This window comes from Acanthopagrus latus, chromosome 17 (assembly GCF_904848185.1).
Source record: "Acanthopagrus latus isolate v.2019 chromosome 17, fAcaLat1.1, whole genome shotgun sequence".
NCBI lineage: Eukaryota > Metazoa > Chordata > Actinopteri > Spariformes > Sparidae > Acanthopagrus > Acanthopagrus latus.
In genome coordinates, this window is record NC_051055.1 from 20,971,450 (window position 1) to 20,990,379 (window position 18,930).

The following is an 18,930-nucleotide window of genomic DNA, read 5'->3' on the forward strand; positions in this document are numbered from 1 at the left end:
AGGTCCACAGAGCTGTAATCAGCGCTTTTATTATTGCCACGACAGCCCTGTGCTCTGATTATGGAGATAACCGTGTAATTTCTCATAATGGACTCTGTGATTCGAGATTTAACCCTCACATAATGAGACGCACAATATGACTCCCTCTGTCACTCTTTTTGTATTATCAGCTATTAGCATAACTGTGTCAAAATTGGAAAAAAAGAAAGAAAATCTGGAAATTTAAAATGGGGGAGATGAGATTTTTTGGCCTGGCACCAGCAGTTTTGATTTTCCCCATGTCCCCATCACATTCTCCTCCAATGTGTGATAATGGATTGCCTTTTGAGGAAGGGGAAAACTGATTGGTTTTGCACTGCCCATCAAGATTAGTGGAATTTGATGACATTGCACAATACAGCACATTTCTGTAAATGCACATCTGTCTCGCTGCTCTCATTGTGCCCAAAGTAAACCAGAATCCTTTTCTCATTTCTTGTTCTCGTTCCCTCCTTCACATGCCAATATGCTCATGTCCCTGCAGCCTTTCAGGAGAGATTCCAGACACGGTGCAGATCAGCGGCAACGAACTGAAGGTACTGAAGGTGGACGACGCTGTAAACACCACTTTTGTCTGTGAGGTCAAGAACCGGATCGGGGTCGGCAAGGACCAGGTCACAGTCATTGTCAGAGGTGAGTTAAAGGACACAAACAAACATACAACCCAACATGTACACACAAAAACGAAACAAATACACAGCATGTAGACCTGCACACTCTGAGGAAAATCTGCTATTTGCGATAACATTGGTCAGTATCGTGATGACGATAAGACTAACGATAAATAAACAAACATTCCTCCTGTGTATTTCAACAAAGGAAAATACAAAAACAGAGAAATTCCGCTTGAAAAGCCATTTGAGTGTATGAGGTATACTCTCAACATATTCATATAGACCAGTGTGGCAGAGAGCTGTCAAAGATTTACACGCCATGCAGAAAATCTACCGGCTTTTGGTGCTTGGTGTGTGTTAATTTCGGAACCGCTGCTTCAGAACGTTTGTAAATAAAGTTTTCTCTGTCCTTGTTGATGTGTTTATTGTGCATGTTCAAGTTTAATGCGAATTACAGGTCAGCATGTACACAAACACTCCTCAAGATGTAGGTCAGATAGCGTTTGAAACATGCCTCGACCTGCTTGGAGCACAATTATGTGACAAAAGAAGCAAGCAAAAGAAGCGTTCTTCTTGTGCACTTCTTTGTGATGAATTAGCATTAGAACTGCGCCTGTCATCACAAATCCACCCATCAGCCACTCTAAGTAGGTTAAATCCAAAATGAAGTGTAATTTGCACAAATTGCAAACGTCCTAAAACACTGATAAATTGTGCAGCGTAAATGTGTCAGTAAATCAGCGAACATCTCGGAAAACGAAATGAAAAACACGTTTGTGGCTCACTCGGGTCCCGTTCATCATCTAAACCTTCCCCTGGCTTGTGTATGAAAACATTTATATCCTCTGAACTGATGAACTGGAACCAAGTGCACTTTCATCACACATGCAACACATTTTCCTGGTGTGCTGAGCTCTCATGTTTTCCCCAGGGACTCACCTTGTTCCGCCTCACATGTCTCATGAACACACACATAACAGACATATTCGGTGCTGAGGGACTGTCTTGGGTGTGTAGTGTAGGGCTAAAGGGTCCAGCTGCTCTGTCCATGAGGTGTGTGTGTGTGTGTGTATAAAGAATGTGTGTACCTGTTTGAGAGCGTGTGTGTGCATGCATTTGCATGCTTTGGGGCTCTGCTTTTCTTGTCTCTCTTTCTTTGTCCTGCTCAGAATGCATGTCACTTTCCCATTTCTCTTTGCATGCACTCAATAACTCTGTGATATGAAAGTGTGTCTGCCTCTGTGGTACCCAAGGTCTGTCTGTCCGCTTTGAACATCACATGGCGTTTACAAAGTGGTTGTTCACAAGGTTTTTAGAGGCAGTTTAGTTAGTCCTTCTTGCAGATATTTTCTCTTCCCTTCTCTCTTTCTTTTTTTTTCCCCTCCAACCTCCGAAAGTCACGATCACACAACCGAACAGAGTAGCTTCTCAGCAGTACCCTTGGCTATCAGTAATGACAGGATGGACTAAAGCGGAGCAAATGAGCAGTGTTCATTAGAGACAGTGTCTTGAAGATAAGGCTGTAATCACTAAAAGTGATACATTTGACTCACAGCGACACAGCCATTGACTTTGAATTGAAGGGGATTTCTGTGTCGCCTTGGGTTCAGCCGAGGCCAGACTTGTGCTGATACACTCAGTCTGCGTTTGCGTGTGCGCATTTGCCTGCCCCTGTTTTTGTGTGTATTCAGGTGTAGGCATCTGTCTGCGTGCCATGTAGCTTGTGATAAACTCAAGTCTGGGAGTTTAGCCATGCAGAGCGTTGAAGATGAAGAACAGTCTCTCCTTCAATTCCCCTCTGTTTCTCAGTAGTTTTAGCTGAACCCCTCATCTGGGCTCACTCTGCATTTCACCTCATACAAAATACATCCACCTCCACTCTTCTGTAGTATGCCTGCACTTTGCCAGAAGTTACTTCCTGCTGACATCGGGGTAAACCTCAACTGTAATGGGGGAAGAAAAGTGCATTTCTCCAGTGGCTCCACTTTAAGAGCAACCCAGCTACTTCATGCCCTCATTTCTTTTCTTTTTTTCCCTTGTCCTTTTCCTCAGTCTTTACTCATTTCTTTCCTTCTCTCTAACCCCCATCTTTCTTCAAGTCCCTTGGCTCGTCATGGTGCCACAGCATGCGTCACCACTCCTCTGGGGCCATTCTGTACCGCCGCCTCGTAGTGAAACTGCCTTCTGTAGCACAAAGGATGTCACCATCTCCTGCTGTGCATTACATGCAACAAGCCGGGGAGATAGAAAGATCCTGGGAGCGTGGGGAGGAAGATGGGGACTGCTGCTTTTGGAGTGAAAAGCCACCAAATGTGCACCCAGATAAATCAGTGCCAGCGTGCAGTCCTCACACTTAGTGAGGGAGAGAGCATGAGGGATGGAGGGAAGAGAGCGAGGATGCTGACGGCATTTAAAACTCCCATGGGAATCTTGTGCCACTGCATCCTATCTCCTCCGCTATTGGCCTCCGCTATCTCACAGCATAGCGTGTGTGTCTGTCTGTCTCCAAGCCTCTCAGAGCGGATCAGTCACCCTTTGCTGCTTCAGCTCCTGGCTGCTTCTCTCCTCATTCCACCATCCGTTCCTTTCTCGCTCTGTCTTTTATCCTACATTTCCACTGCCATTCTTCATCCCACTTTCTCCTTTTACCCTATTCCTCCCTGCTTTCTTTCTGCTCTCTCCTGTCTCTTCCAGTGTTGAACTTCCCACAGCTGCCCTGTTCCGTCATCTCCCCGCTCTATCTCGCACGCCGGCCACCTCCTCCTCCCTCCTTCCCACTCCTCTCTTACTCACTGGCAGGAGAGGAGGAGGATAAGATGTGAGCTAAATTCGCCGGCAGTTAAGAGGTGACGAAGGCAACCAGCGAGTGTCAGAGGGAAGGAGGCTTGCAGAAGGCAGCGAGATGGCGAGAAGCCTTAAGAAAGGGAGACAGAGTCAGTATTGGTTGGAGAGAAATGAAAGGGTTGATGACAGTCGAAACGGAGCGAGAGAAAGATGTGGAATGACTCCAGATGGGGAAGCAGACCTGTGGAGGCTAATGTGAATGCATGTAGACAAACAGGGCTAAGAGGGGCCGACAGGCGTGAAATGGCCAGCACCTGCTACATAGCAGGTCCCCCACTCCTCTCTACCCCACAGCTGCATGACACACAAACACACATGGATCTACACACCGGCTTGTGTTTGTGTGCGTGTTTGCCCGTGTCCTCTGCCCTCAGTCTTGTCCTGTGCTCCCGGAGGCAGCTAGAGGGATGGATGTCCTCTCTTCTCCTTGCCTCTCCTCCTCTCATCTTCGATCCTGCTGCTTAGTCAGACAGGCAAACGTATCCTATCCTGCTCTCCCCTCCTCTCTCCTTCGATTTATCTCCCTCTCGCTATCTCTTTCGCTGCAGTTTGCTCTTTTCATTGCATCTCTCATCCTCTCGGTTAGCATATGCTCTCTCCTCATCCTCCTTATCTCTCTCAGGTTGTCTTTCAGCCTCCACAAGTCTGGCGCTGATCTCCCTGCTCAAAGAAGAGACTCCTGCCCCAAGCATTCTCTCTCTCTCTCCCTCTCTCCTGCTCATGCACGGCTATCTCACTCTCTCTCAAAAGCTTAACTCTTAAATACCAGTAGCTCTTCCTTAATCACAGCTTAGAAGTCTCCATCCTTCCATCCATCCCTCCATTCCAGGCTCCTCTCTCGGGGGTTCGTGTGTGGCTAACCCAGATTCCCTCCATCTTCCGTCTTGTTCTGGCCCCCCCCCGTCGTTCCTCACAGGGGTGGTTCAGAAGTTACATGTCCCCAAACGAATCCCCCACATTGTACGAGGGGCTCCCCAGGTCAACGGAAAAGAGATTTCCTCTCAATTCGGTGCATTTGCTTCCATTTTCATACTCATCTAAGGAGACAGTTCAAGGGCAAGGAGCTTGGCCATTTTCCTCCATTGGGTTTGAGGGTGTGTGTGTGTGTGTGTGTGTGTGTGTGTGTGTCTGCCTGTATCTGTCTGTGTCTGTCAGTGTGTGTCTCTGGCCATGCGAAAAACAGCCAGAGAACAGGTCTGATGGAGCCAAGTCTCCCTCCAGCCTGCAACTGGCCCCCTGCCCACCCCTCATTAGCACACACTCGCCAGCGTGCACACACACATACATACATACACACATGCACACATGCACAGCTCTGTTCAATAAGTTAACATGCTGACAGGCAATACTACCAAGCTATGCTCTAGGTGCAGCCCATCCCGGCATCAGACCACTGACGACCATAATGGTGTGTGTGTGTGTGTGTGTGTGTGTGTGTGTGTGTGTACAAGAGTGTGTATGTGACCATGCATGATTTTGGGAGGCTGCAGCAGACGTTACTTCTGCTCCATCTCCTTCATTACTTGCGGTCACTTGGAGCTTACGGTCGTGCTGGACGTGACTTCATAAGAAGCATGTTGCTTTTTGGCTTCCACAGTATGGTGTGTGTGTGTGTGTGTCTGTGTGTGTGTGTGTGTGTGTGAGGGGAGGGGTGTGGGGGAACAGTTACTGTAGTTATGCATGTTTGTTTTACTGTTTTTTTTTTTCTTCCCCTTGTTATCCACACAGCATGCATATTGCATTTTTCCTGCTGGCTCATCCAACAGCATGTGTTTATAAGATGTCCTCTCCTCACCTACTTAAATAGATTCCACTGGTGCTTTGTTAGGATGCGTCGGGGTCTGTGGTGGGCCTGCACTGGGAGCCCGGGGTGGCTCCTTTTACATCTATCTCTTGAATCTTTCAAGTGTTGTCTCCAGAAGGGCAGAATAAAACATGAATGATCGTCCACAAAAGGATTTACCAGCGCAGACTTTTAGAGAGAGAGAGGCATGCGAACTGATTTGAGCGACGCATTAAAAATAATTGGATGAGTGGAATTTGGGGAGAATTTGCATTTGAATTTTTAGGATAATTCTCTTTGATGTGGCAGCATCCGGCCCGGAGTTTGCACAGAGATTGTTGGCGCGTTGCATGTGCCGGAGCTCCGCGGGGCCCGAGGTGATAATGCATTTCTTGTGTTCCTGTTACAAGTGGACACTGAGGGCTAGCTCTCGCTCTCATGTGTGTGAACAGGAATGTTTAGCACCGCTCGGGGGTAGTAGAGTCGGGTAGAGCGAGGCAGTGGCGCTAGGGGAAGCTGGTGGAAGGAAATTGAAAGAAAGGGTGGGAAAATATATCCCCAAGAAATGAGAATTTTTCTCCCTAGGCATATGGTGAGAGTGAAGCGCAGAGAGAAATGCAACACACGACAGGGACACAAATGTAAATTGGAGGGATGGCAGGGAAAATGGATTTGGAAGAGATGCAAGAGACAGCTGGTGAATTGGTGGCAGAGATGGAGAGAAGAGAAGTGGCAGAAATGAAAAGGAAGAGAAGAGAACGGAGGAGTGCAGGTGTAGTCGGCAGTCGACGACCGTTTTCTCTCTTGACATGAATCAGTGGTAGAAGAGTTATTCTGTCAGCTCTCTGTACGCCTAACAAGAGGGGCCGGCTTCTGTTGGATTTCAAATGGGAATGACAATAAAAATCCGTCTGATTCGCTACTTTCAAATTTAGGCAGGGATTTCAAGAGCAGCGTCTACTTGTTAATCCTCTGCAGCGGCTGGGGAAAGTGCACAGAGTGGAAAGGAAAGCTCAAGCAACAGAAAAGGATGTTCAGCTTAGCTAAGGATCCTTGATCACTTTCAATCAAAGACTTAAATTAAAAATGAATTTGCTCACCCCGACTTATTTGGTTTTATTGTGTTTCCTGCATGCTCAAACCCGAAGAAAGCAGGAACGAATGATGGATAATAAACAGACTTTATTCAATAAGAAGTTTCAACAACACAGTGAGTTCTCCTGGGATTTTATTTATGTGCTTCCAAATGTGCAAAATTACCAAAAGGATTTTTAAAAAAGACATGGATTCATAGAAGATGCATCATAAGTTTCGATCTCGAAAGCTTTGAACTGTGTGAAAGTGCAAATAATGTGAATTCAGGCATCGGCTTTCACCTCTTTGAGTCGGTTTAAAGCTCTGAAGGAGAAAGTTTTGCTGTTCATATGTCCTTGTAAGATAACCTCCATTCTGAGATGATTTTTCGTCAAAATGCTTCACAGCACAATGAGCGCAAACCACATCGGTGGAGCCTGACCCTTAACTCGGGCAGTGTCAGTTCAGTACTCCACTGAGTTATAGATGATGACCTCATGAGGAAAACACTCACAGGGACTGTGGGGAGTCGTCATACTCCCAGAAAGCACTTAGAGCCCTGAACCCATGGCCCTGAAAAGTCTATGCAAAGCAGAAACACTGTTACCAATCTCCAAGAGGTTTTACTTGCTAGGAGTGTCTTAACTGGGCTGGTATCAACTCAGTACTTGGAGTTCTGACTAAAATGTGTCCATGGCACCAAGTACTGAGAGCTGGCATTGCATGCATAGTCCGATTCTTGGTGTTTTTTGCCTTAATTTTAATGTAATACTTCCTGATTTACGTAACAATTTAGCTACTTTTGGGCTGTATTTTCTTCAGTTCTGAACGGATGTAATACTGAATACTGTAAGGCTACTACCTCTAGAAATTTCCTCAAGCTTAGGAGTCTAGAAGAGCATTGTTTTTGTAGTGGTGACATTGGTGATGAAACTTTGAAAGTTTCCGATTTACAATGGCAATTAAAAAACCAAACAGTAGCCTACCTTCATCTTGCCTGGCAGCCTCCCCCTCTGCATAAGCTCTTGCATCTGTTGCGCTTCAAATACCTTCTTTAAAATATTGCACTAATAACACTGCAGAGGTATGTCGAGGGACTGGGAAGTGCAAGTTCAGAGAACGAGCGCTATATTACTCAGGAGTCATGTGGGACGTCTTTGCAACCTTGATTTAGACACTGGTACTTCTCTCTGGAGTTTTGATGCACAACAGAAATACTGCGCATTGGGTGGTGGAGCCCTAGATTTACTCATACCTTCCTGAGCCGTTCTGCACTCTAAGAAAGTATATAGTATAAGATATAAACTTGATATGGCTTCTTGTTGTCTGAGTGTGTGTAATGTGGCGGACGTGACTAAACCAGCAGTGCCGCAGTAAAAATGGACACTCATGTCGAACCGATGGGTGCTCCAGCAGTGCAGAGATGGGTGCCAATCTGTCCCCCTGCTCTACGCTCATGGCTTCCAGGAAGAGTTGTCATTCCGCTGTGTCACTTTGTCACTCACTCACTCCGCGCCCCTCTCCTCCTCTTCCTCCTCCCTCTCCTCCTCCTCCTCATCTAATTTCCACCCTCCATCCATCATTAATCCACCTCCTCTGCATGGCCTCCACCTGCTCTGCCCCGCACAAGCCATATCCTGCTACGTTAAAAAAAAAAAAATAAATAAATAAATAAAAAAGTGTGTGTGGTTTGCACTCCCACCCCACCCCACCTCACCTTGTGATTTGTGGTAGGCCTTGGACAGACCCTGGTCGTTGAAGGGCAGCGGGGGGTGGGGGACTCGTGGCTGCAACGTTGTTGTGACGTGGCTGTGGGAATGGGGACAGGAGCAGCTCTGAGGGAGAGGAGGAAATGTCAGTGTAGGAAGAGGCTCAGCACACACACACACGGACACACACACTTGACTCTACTGACACCTCAGCACTCTTACACACTTCACTGAATACAGTTCAGACCACTACCACTGACATCATCCAACTCCTACCTTTCTTTCTGTGTTCCTCTCCTTTTTCCTCTTACTCTCCGTTTTTATGCTGTCCCTGTTTCCCCCCGTGCCCTCTTTCCATGTTTCACACTGTTCTCTTGATTCCTTTTCTCAACCATATTTTCCTTTCTTCCTTTTTCTCCCTCCCTGCCTCTCCTCCCCCCCCTACAGAGCCCTCAGTGAACCCATCCAATGCCGGCGTGGTGGCGGGAGCTGTGATTGGCTCCCTGCTGGCTCTCCTTTTGGTTGCTGCTCTCGTCGCCGTGCTCATCACCCGCAGCCGCAGGCAGCAGCAGGGTTACCGTGCCAACGGCGGCAGCGACATGAAGACGCGCATATTTGGCGGCGGCAAGAAGGCCAGCAAGAACGGCACGGGCGGAGGAGCGGGAAGCGGCGGCGTGGGGGGCGGTAACAACAACGGACCCATCTACGTTTACAATGAGAGCTCGTCCCATCAGGGCCTCGGAGAGAAAAACAACCACCACCAGCCCCTCACCATGGGAGGCCGGCCTGAAGTTGTTGCCACTACACCCACCGCCCAGGATATCCTGCTGAGCAATGAATTAGATGACGCAGAACGGAGGAAGTTTGACGAGCTTGAGGCGGAGGAGAGGTATGACCACTTCTCTGGTGGAGCCCCCATCCTTCAGCTTCGCCCACCTCACGACCAGGACGATATTATTGGCGACTATCTGGATGATGACATGGAGTCCCAGCGGGATGGCTCGGTCATCTCGCGGACTGCTGTCTACGTATAGAGGAGATAAAGAGGAGAAGGAGGAAGAGGAAAAAAAAAATGGAAGGATGGAGGATTTCCTCCTGAGGATTTTGTGGCTCCAGGGGTCTCTCCCCCTGTCTGATAGAGAAGAGAAAATAATACCACTTTTATTTTTGAAATTGATTTTAAATATAGCCTATTATTAATCACAGTGCAGCCCCCAGAATGGACTGAATGAGCAGGAGAGTGTGGTATTCAGAAAAGGAGCGTTGCTGTTATCTGGTCCCTAAGAACTGAAAATCAAACAGAGAAAAGAAACAACCTGTCTCCCGCTGCTTCTGCACATGCTACCGCTATCACTGGGACCTTGACAAGGACTCTTGACAGACAGACTAAAAGAGAGAAACTGTGTAGTGTGGAAGTAATGGATTCATGATACAAGCTTGGCTATAGAGAAAGCAACTCACTTGCATATTCACTCTTATCTTCACCAAAACAGTAGAAGTGTAAGGGGTTGTCAACCGCTTACGTGTTGCCTGCTATTCTCAGTCCTCCTGTGGGAAACCTTTTGTTTTGGTAAAGCGATGTGCTCTGACAGCTGGTGGGTAGTTAGTAGCTAGTGATGGGTTGGGAGGGAAACATTTGAAGGAGTAGACGGTAAACATCAGGTGATTTCAAGAAAAGAACAATGTATTTGCTCTCGTCTGCTGGTTTTCATTTCTGCTCTCTCTGCCTTTCTCGCAAACTTAGAAAAAAACAAAACATTTCTGCAAACTAACAGCGACTGTAGACACTCTTGATTTTACACAATTTAAAGGAACACGGGGTCCTTGTGTGCTGCGCAAACACAAAGAGCAGCGGAGTTACACAAAGTAAGTTTGCGGCGAGTTTGAATTCAAGCTCATGACAAAGTATTCACATGCAAACTTTCTCACTGTGCCTGGAGGTAAGGAGACGGTAAACAAGAGATGAGGGAGTGAGGTGTAGCCGATCTGACAGGGTCAAGGGATGGAGGGAGGGATGCAGGAGGACGAGAGAGGAGCACGTCTCTTCTTTTCTCTTCCTCCTCATGCGCATCTCCTCAGAGCGCTCCTGACAGGAGGAGCTTGATTGGTAATGAGCCGTGAAGTCGCTCGCTTAGCCGGGACCAACAGATTGCCACCACTTATCGTTTATGACGTGGCAATTCCCCCCCACCAGCCCCCCTCACCTCTATCTCTCCATCACCCCTCCGCCTCTCCCTCTCTCCCTCTCCCTTCATCCCGCACTCCCAGTGTTTATGGGGAGTTTATGATTTATCCAGGGCAGAGTCGAGGTCAGGGCCACAGAGAGCAGGGGAGTATTTTACTGCTCCTGATGTGTCAAACGCCCCACTTACTCTATTCCAGCTCGGCCTGCCATGACATGCCAGGACTGACTAATTCACCTGGAGTGGCCACGTTCCGTCCGCCGCATGGACGCTGCAGCTTCCTCCTTTTCTTTAGCAAATTGCTGGATGTAACAGAGCCCCATCTCTAAAGAAACGGCTACGTTAGGTTAGATAGATTTTCTATGAGATCATGCAATATCGCTCTCCATTAAGCGGGCGTTGTTAAATGTCTTGAATTGATCGGGAGACATAAAAGGTTTTTGTTCGCAGCAACGATATGAGAGTCATATTGACTAACAGGCAACAAGCAGTGAAATGGCCCTTTATGATGCGGCTCCAGGGCTGATTGTCTCCTGACTGTTAATTTATCCTTCTAACGAGCCACCGGAGGCTCGCTCAGGCAAATATTACTTGTGGCTACTGTACACTGCTGTCTGCGAGGCTCATAGTGTGCATCGTCTCGTATATCTACATAGCCACTGGAAGACTGTGATGGACAATCTTGGAGAGCAGCGCTCCTGCAGCTCCTCTAATCATGCTTTTCCTGACCTTCTAACGAACTCCCCTTTGACCCCCGGGAATCTGGTGAGAGCAGCTTCTTCTCGATGACTGTACTGGCCTCTTGTAAGGCCCAGCTAAGATCTGGGTTGCAGTTCGCTGCAGGTCATGAGGTGAAATGCAGGGTGACCCACTGCCAAGGGCGAGGAAGACTCTGCGCCCGCCCGCATCTCTAATCAAAGCTGCTTTTAACCTGCAACCATAGATGCAAGAAACATACAGCGCAGGCAACTATTGGGGGGGGGGTCTTTGCGATAGTGATAGCTGTTAACCTTCAGAGAGGGCGGAGAGAAAACAGGAACGAGACTCAGGAGGCAGACGACAAAAACGGAGACAGCTTTTAGTGTTCGCGCACCGTCTAGCATATTGTAAGCCAGTGTGTTCAATAGGATTATCGTTTAATGGCCTTAGCTTATACATAAATGCAAACTCCTGTCAACCGAGGGTACAGTACATTTACTGAACACAACCGATTTGTCACGACCACTCAAAATAAAAAATGTATTACTTATTTTTGCACTTGTGTGTGTCACCGCTACGGAGAGAAATACGAGTGTAATACTGTGTATGGGGTGAAAATAGCGATAAGGGACAAAACTGTTTGTATGTACATTTTGGTGTGAGGTATCTGTGTACTATATATGTAAGCATCTTTATTTTTCTTGTGAAAATGTCGATATTTATGAAAATTGTAAATATCAGATCGATGGAGCCAGTGTTGCCGGTGTTGTGGAAGTAAAAGAGGAAGGCGTTCTGGGGTCGGCCAAGTTCAAATGTCTCAAAGGGCATTCAGAATGTAATTTTTAATCCAATGAATACCTCAGTGGTTTGGGTGTCACAACACGCCGAACTGGCTGAGCTGAGTTTACCTAAAGCCTGAGAGTCGATTTGTATTGGAGGGAGAAAATTATATATACTTGTATAATTTGTCTTTTTGTTGAAGTTCGCATTGCCTGCATTTCCACATAATAAGCACACTACATTCCTTTGCACAATTGGCTTCTCCTCTCTTTGACAGGCACCCTGCACAATGCAAAAATACCCACAATACTCATAATTTATCAGGTAGACCGAAACCACACAAGCGACGGCTTGTGTTATGTCTGACTCAGCTCCGTGTGTGCGTGCGTGTGTGTGTGTGTGTCCGTCTGTATTTGTGTGTGTGGAGTTGAGTCGGTGTGTATTTTCGTGATGCTCAGGGGCTTTGGGACATCTCTCACTGCCATGGGGACCGTAACCTGAGTAGCCACCCTTTGTCACCACGGAGAAACTAGCAAACTGAAGACATTATTGTGCATTTGGAAGACACATTCCCCTGCACGCACACACACTTACACACACACATACTGTACATATACATGCGCTGAATGCAGAGAAACATTCGCCCACACACAAACACCCCTCAGTCACTCTCATTATGCTCACTCCCACAGCCAAACTGTGCAGAAGGCACCTCATACCTGACAGCCCTGCCATCTCCTGACATGAGCCCACACAAACGCGCTCGCATAGCTGCACACACACACACACACACACACACACACACACGAAAATGCTTCTTCTTCTTTCCCCACTTCGTGCTCAGTGGCTCTGTCAGGACATATACCGTGTCCTGTTACTGTGGGAAGAGCCGCGGCATGATGTGTCCCCTGCTCCACTGCTTTCTATTCCCCAAATAGTCCGACCCCTTCCCGAATCAATGACCACGTAGAACAGAGAACACCACACGTTCAGGGACACACACCTTTCACCCACAGTGTCAGAGAAACAGGCTTTTTAGGAAACTGTTTGTCCACATCGCTTTTGTTTTTATACTGGAAATATAGCTTTCATAAAAATGCAACTGTCCTGACCTTCCTCCCCCTCTCGGATCCCCGTTTGAATGCTTTTAGAGAGTCACAACTTTCTTCTCCTCTCCAAAATGTTGTTTTTTTGCCTTCTCTCACTTCAGCCACCTCCGCTACCGCCACTGCCTTCACACACGCAGACACACACACACACACACACACACACACACACACACACACACACACACACACACACACACACCATTGCCACCCACCTCAAGTAAGGCTTGTCTGACAAAATGCTTTTAGAGATATCCACGATCCTGGCCCCGGGTCTAGCACAAGGTTAGACGGTGAAAATACCCAATATTTTTCTTCCAAAAAGCTGCATACTGTTGCTACTTCTTCGGCTCCAAACATCTGATGACTAATCAAAGCCTTAACATCTCCCATCTCACTCGCTAAAAGAGGGGAAAAAAAAAGTGAAAACCTTCCTGTGTATATAGTATAAATATATAAATATGTAGCAGAGAAAAAGAATTACTAATTTATGGTGTCACGTTTGTGTATTTCTCAGTGACAGCAAGCATGAAGGATTTATTTTCTCCTATTACAGTTTCTCCTCTCTTTCTGTTATTTTGCAGTGCTTTATAATTTATGTTTTCTGAGTGCTTTATTCTTGACTGCTGCGCTGTGATTGCTGCCAAAACTGGCAAATGTGCTTCTTCTATACAAAAATGAACTGTACACACAACAGAAGTCTTACCCCCAAAATGTGCTTTTTATTATCGACTGCTCTGTGTAAAAGTTGTTTTTTGCTTTTTGTATTTTTTAATTTTGAAATTTTCTTTTTGGTCTTCTTGAGAAACAAACAAACAAACAAACAAAAAAAAAAACGGAATTAGAATTGTTGTCACCATTTTTGTCGTGTCTTTCTATATTTTTTCGTATTTGGTTGCTATTAAAGATCTCTTGATTTTTGAAATGTTCCTGTTGTGTTGCTGCGTGTGTCGTCTGTTCCTCCTTTTCTTCTTCCCTCTGTCTCTTTAACACTTGTGGTTGCCCAGGATGACTGAGGAGCCAGATTGAATAGAAGTGGCAGTCATTGATTCCCACTGATTAGATTTATAGATTAATTGATCTGGATATGAAGTGGCCTCTGTCTCTTGTCACCCATCCCTCACACTCCAGACGCCCCCGCCCCCTCTGTTTGTTTGTTCTTTTTTCACTCTCATTTCCTGGTCCGTCTGTTTGTCTCATTTCAGTTTTGATAAATCTGTGTGTGTGCGTGCGCGCGTGTGTCAACAGAGGTGTGATAACAGCCCTTTAGGAAACTGAGCACAGGAAGAGGAGAAGCCATTTTGTGGCTTGCAATTGCACTCAGGCTCCACCTCCTCCCAGTCGCTCTGATTTGTACTTGTGTCTGGGTTGGCTGATGTAAACTTGCTGCCTTGGTAACAGGTATGTAGACGGCTGGAGTTGTTTGACACTCGGGATTACACCTGAGCATGCAGGTAATGAAGAGTGATGAAACAAAGCACACCAATTTCAAGATGCGTATTTGTAATCGTTATATTCAAAGGGGCCCCACCACCTCTTGGACAAATACTGTAAACACAGAAAAATGTAGAGTTGAGGAATGTGGTGCTGTAGCTTCAGTGGTTTTCCTGGAGGGGAGGCAGTTTGTGTTTTCAGTTGGGGAATGTGCAGGCCAAGCTGAAACTCTGTGAATGGAGCGCCTCTCAAAGGCTGCATTGTTTGAACTCTGACTAAGCCAAACTGGTTTGGTCAATTTTTAACAGAAGGGCATGTGGAGGGTTGTCCTTGTGTTTGTGTATGTGTGCTCATGCTTGCATGTGCACCTGCCTTATTTGTTTTGTGTACAAGTACCTCCACCCCACCGAAACGATACAATCAGGCTCTGCTGCTAACATCCCCGCAGTGGTGACAGTTGGTTTATGGCGGTTATGGCAGCATGTCCTCGATGTTTGCCTGGTGCTTTGATGCCGTCATGTATCTGTGTGTCATCTTGGCTCCTTGTCACAGTTCATTTTTGTTGCAGGCTTCTTCTGTCAATGCACAGCTATTTACTGTGAGTCCAGCCCACCATCTGGCCTCTCTAATTGCTTTGGATTTGAGGCTGGCGAGATAGAGAGCACTTACACAGAGAGAGAGAGAGAGAGGGAGACACACACACACACACACACACACACACACACACACACACACACACACACACACACACACACACACACACACACACACACACACACACATCCCCTTGCAGACAGACACGAACACACTTGACTCCTTTGGTTTTCTAGTTGAATGTAAAAGACTTGAGCACAGCAGAAAGGCTTTTAAGCTGCATCCAGCAAGAACAGCTCCTGCAACACTTTTTTGTCACTGAAATAATGATGCACCTCCATGTGAAAGCAGTGACCCCGTAATGCAGAACCCGGCCTATTTGAGCTCCGAGCAGATAACCTGGATCCGAAGCCAAAGCGACAGCAGCTACGCCAAGCACCACCACCCACCACTGTGTTCAACATTAGCTTACAGTGATGAGACATGGTGTGGTGCCCCTGGGCAATCCGGCTAGCTGGTAGTGGCCCTGTTTATACCAAGTTGTGTGTGCGTAGGCGCGTATTAGACAGAGAGCGAGCATGTGAGTGTGCTCTTTGTTCATGCGGCGTGCTAAAGAAGTATGCTCATGTGTTTAGGCACCCGTCGAGAGCTCTGCTGGGTTGCAGACCGATCAGATTTCAGCGGGATGTTTGTGTGCGAAAGTGTTTATGAACTGAGTGTTTCAGATTGTTTGGTATGTCTGGTGCGTGTGAGCACAAACGTGACAAGCGTGGATGTGTGCGTACTGTTTCAAGCATGCATGTTTGTACATAGCTGTCTATTTAACTTCCAGCTCCGGCAGCTACAGCTCGCAGTGTTGATTAAGTGTGTGTGTGTGTGTGTGTGTGTGTGTGTGTTTGTGGATTAGCACACAGACCCACTTTGGGCTCTCTCTGCTGATAACTGCAAACACAATGCTCCTCATTTAACCTCTCACCCGCCAGCTCCAGACCTGACTAATAAATCCCGGAGTGAGTGATGAATGGCCAGGACTGCTGCATTGATGTCTGAGTGACGGATGTGGTGAACTGAGGCGTCACAGGGATTAAAACAACTGTCTACCTCTGACCTCAATTATGAAAGAAGCTTCCCGCATATTTTTATTGGCTTTGAAGCGATTGGGCTTTTCAGTTTTTTTTTTTGTTTTTTTTGGTAAATCCAAGCTGCATCCTTTAAACTGGCTCATTTGTTAACTGACAGTGATGTCTTTCTCATTATTTTGGTGCTGTACTCCAGCACACTGGCCTTGACTCATAGCTCTCTGAATACAGTTCACTTTCAGGACAGTGAACCTAAGCATGGAGTCGAGGTAATTAAGAAGTTTTTTAGGCCAAACAGTGAAATGATCTTCGCTGGTTAAGTCTGTCATCTGAACTCAGTCCAAGCACATGTTTCATTTGTGGAAGGCCAGAGAAAAGCAAGACGCATTCTTCGCTGCAGCCCAGGCCGAACAGCACATCACAAGAGGAGATATGTTTTTGGTGATGCCTGTGGATTTACATGACTTTTTCACAGTCTGAGATAAAGATGAAAAAGACAGTTTGTTCTACGTAATGAGTTTTATGGTATATAATCAGTTCCCGCATGCTATATAGACGGAGCTGAGATTTTCTACTCCAAAATCAATTCTTCCGCAGAAATCAGTGATGTAATTGGTGTTAAGGAAGAACTACATGTTATTTCACTTTGAATTTAGCCTCCGGGCAGCCAGGGGCCGTGCTGCTGCTCATAAACAAAACTTGTTCTCCTGCTTGTAAACTAGCTACATTGCCGAGAGCGAAATTGGCGTCCCACTACATGAGGACAGGAGGTTATAAACGAGCACACCGTCTTGTTTGCAGTGCATCCTGGTACTTTAAGGCTCTGCCTGTGAGAATGTCTCAGCCAATATAGCACACGCACTGAAGAATTTATTGACTAAGTTTACCATCAACACTGACTGGCCATCTTCAGAAAACGTGAAAAATGTTCTGCTTTAACGTGTCCGTTTGCTGTCTTTCTACAATCGTGCTAGGAGCTCTGCAAGGCTGCGCTTTGTCTTAGCAGTGCATATAGCTGAAGGCTAATGTCAGCATGCTCATATGTTCACAGTGACAATGCTAACATGCAGTTGTTTAGCCGGAATACATTTCACCATGTCATCTTAGTTTACCATGTTGGCATGCTAATATTTGCTAAAGAGCACTAAACGCAAAATAAAGCTGAGTGAGAAAAGGTATTTGATTAAATATTAAACAATTAACAAACCGGTGTTATTGAATTTTAGCTATTTAGTAGCCTGAATATGGGATTTTGTTGGTCCACTTGTTAAATTGTGACAAATAGAAGCTCTACTGTTTAAATTAGGTCATTATTTAGTGTTACTTAATTTATCAATAAAGTTACTTGGTGTTTACTGTATCTGTTCTTGAAGTGTTAATGCAGTCTCCTTAAAGTCAGTGGTCAAAGCAATGAACAAACATCCACCATATGTCATATATTATTAATAATGATTCACTTTAGGTGTTGTTTTAATTGTTCAGGCAGCCGACTATCAATTTTAGTTAACTGCTCAAAAGTTTACACCCTTGCTACATGTTGCACCCTTACTATTAAAACAGATGCAAAAGAGCCGAAAAAATAATCTTTTAAAATATTTTTTAAAAAATATTACAATTCACTGTTGAGACATTTCATGGCAGGGAGAAAACTCAGGGGATTGATAAAGAAAATGAATAGGAATTGTCCCCTGGAGGCCATAAATGTGTACAAAAGTTTTCTTTGCAAACCATCAAATATTTGTTGGGAGCTCTCAGGCTAGACAGGCAGGCAGAGTAATTGTTGCAGTACCTGCATTCCTCATCTAGTGTGGATATAAACACCCTCAAATTGTGAAGATGTGACTCTTGTACTTAAACATTGTGTCACTGTCCTTATCTTTTACGGTCTATGGTCCCAATTCTTTGTGACTGCGCTGTATTTCACCAACCCATTTACCTTCTTCACTGTTGATATTGCTCACTTTCACACTCTGCTGTTTTATTGAAATGAAATTTAAATCAATATTTGTTTAAAATCTCTGGCGTGGAGTTCTTAATTTCACACTGTCTGAGCCAGTTTGTGCCAAATTGGGGCTTGCTGACAACTTGAGAGTCGGTATGAAGCAGACCAATTTGGTTTCCTGATTGTTGTGGGTTGTGAAGGTTAAATTAGGTCGTTTTCCGTAGCACAGGATATAGTGCCCGAGGTAGTTCTGTTTGTTTTGTTAAAAGGAGATAATGTCTGCTCTAATCCTGTCTCCTTTTTAGTTTGGTAACTTCTATAGAGTTTGTTTGTGGTGGAAGCCGGGAAGACAGCCGCTTCAGGCAACAACACTCATCTGCTGTTTACTCTGGAAACAGGAATTAGCTTATTACGATGTTAATATGTTAATGAAATGCAGATGAAAATAATAGTTCCTCCTCCAACTTATTATAATATAAGATATGCTGTATCAAAGAATTGCGACTGACAACATCAATTTCAACAAAAACCCTGCTGAAGTAATGAACACATTTTTAAACGAGGGAGTATTGTTATCATGTCCAGCAAGGTGAACGCAGCGTGCAGAGGAAGCCACATTTGTAAGAAATCACAGGAAATTGGAAAATGTATCATTCCCCTTCCGACAACATCTGATCCCCTGGCTTCTGGTCACGCAGCCGTGTACAGATGTGTGTCTGCCGCATGCACACGCATTCTTATAAATACACACCCCGGCAGACAGACAGGAGGAAGTGGATGCTCCTGTTTCCCCTGGAGGCCGCTGGGCGTTCACTCTTCCTGTCCCGTGCTGACAGGGCTGGAGGTAGCTGTGCGGTTGCAGCGCATTGTTGGGCGGATGAGGCACGTCTCCCTGGGGGCAGCGCATGCTCGGCCAACCGCTGGGAGGGCAGAGAAGGGCATGGGGAGACGGAGAGAGAGCGAGAGAGGTTGTGTGGAGCGAAGGCAGCGAGGGTGTGATGGTGTGAGCAGAGCAGAGGGCTGAGATCTGAGGTCTCGTGTATTGGCAAC

At 46.0% G+C, this 18,930-nt stretch overlaps 1 protein-coding gene across 2 annotated transcripts in view; it reads left to right on the forward strand.

Moving 5' to 3' along the window:
* LOC119006336 (nectin-2-like) overlaps positions 1-18,930 on the forward strand; it is an 83,701-nt gene that overhangs the window by 35,757 nt on the left and 29,014 nt on the right. The window contains exons 6-7 of one of the 2 annotated variants that reach the window (XM_037074966.1): positions 524-672; positions 8,511-13,760. In XM_037074966.1, coding sequence (XP_036930861.1) covers positions 524-672; positions 8,511-9,097 — 736 coding nt within the window. In that variant the 3' untranslated portion in view covers positions 9,098-13,760. Of the gene's footprint in view, positions 1-523; positions 673-8,510; positions 13,761-18,930 lie in introns of those variants that run through there. The other variant, XM_037074967.1, reaches the window with a different exon arrangement.